Source organism: Crocuta crocuta, unplaced genomic scaffold, assembly GCF_008692635.1.
Source record: "Crocuta crocuta isolate KB4526 unplaced genomic scaffold, BGI_CrCroc_1.0 scaffold440, whole genome shotgun sequence".
Classification (NCBI taxonomy): Eukaryota; Metazoa; Chordata; class Mammalia; order Carnivora; family Hyaenidae; genus Crocuta; species Crocuta crocuta.
In genome coordinates, this window is record NW_027527457.1 from 788,173 (window position 1) to 788,378 (window position 206).

General features: G+C 63.1%; 1 protein-coding gene across 4 annotated transcripts in view; it reads left to right on the plus strand.

Annotated features, from left to right (window-relative positions):
- NHSL2 (NHS like 2) overlaps window positions 1-206 on the plus strand; it is an 80,117-nt gene that overhangs the window by 67,837 nt on the left and 12,074 nt on the right. For 2 of the 4 annotated variants that reach the window (XM_077763304.1, XM_077763314.1), the window contains exon 2: window positions 4-159. The exons of the other annotated variants lie outside the window; for them this stretch is intronic. In XM_077763304.1, the coding sequence (XP_077619430.1) occupies window positions 4-159 (156 nt within the window). The remainder of the gene's footprint in view (window positions 1-3; window positions 160-206) is intronic. 4 annotated transcript variants of the gene reach the window in all.

The following is a 206-nucleotide window of genomic DNA, read 5'->3' on the forward strand; positions in this document are numbered from 1 at the left end:
TAGCTGCAGCTAACTCGGGTCGGGAAAATGCGACAGCGACTGCCCACTCGAGGTCGTCATGGCGACAGCCAGTGAACGTGTTCCTCTCCTCGGGCAGGCCCCCGAGTGTAGAGGAGCTGCTTCGAGAGGCGCAGCTCAATCTCCAGAGCCTGTTGCAAGGTTCAGAGAGGGAGGGGGGCTGCGGCCGGAGCCCACAGGAGAGATGC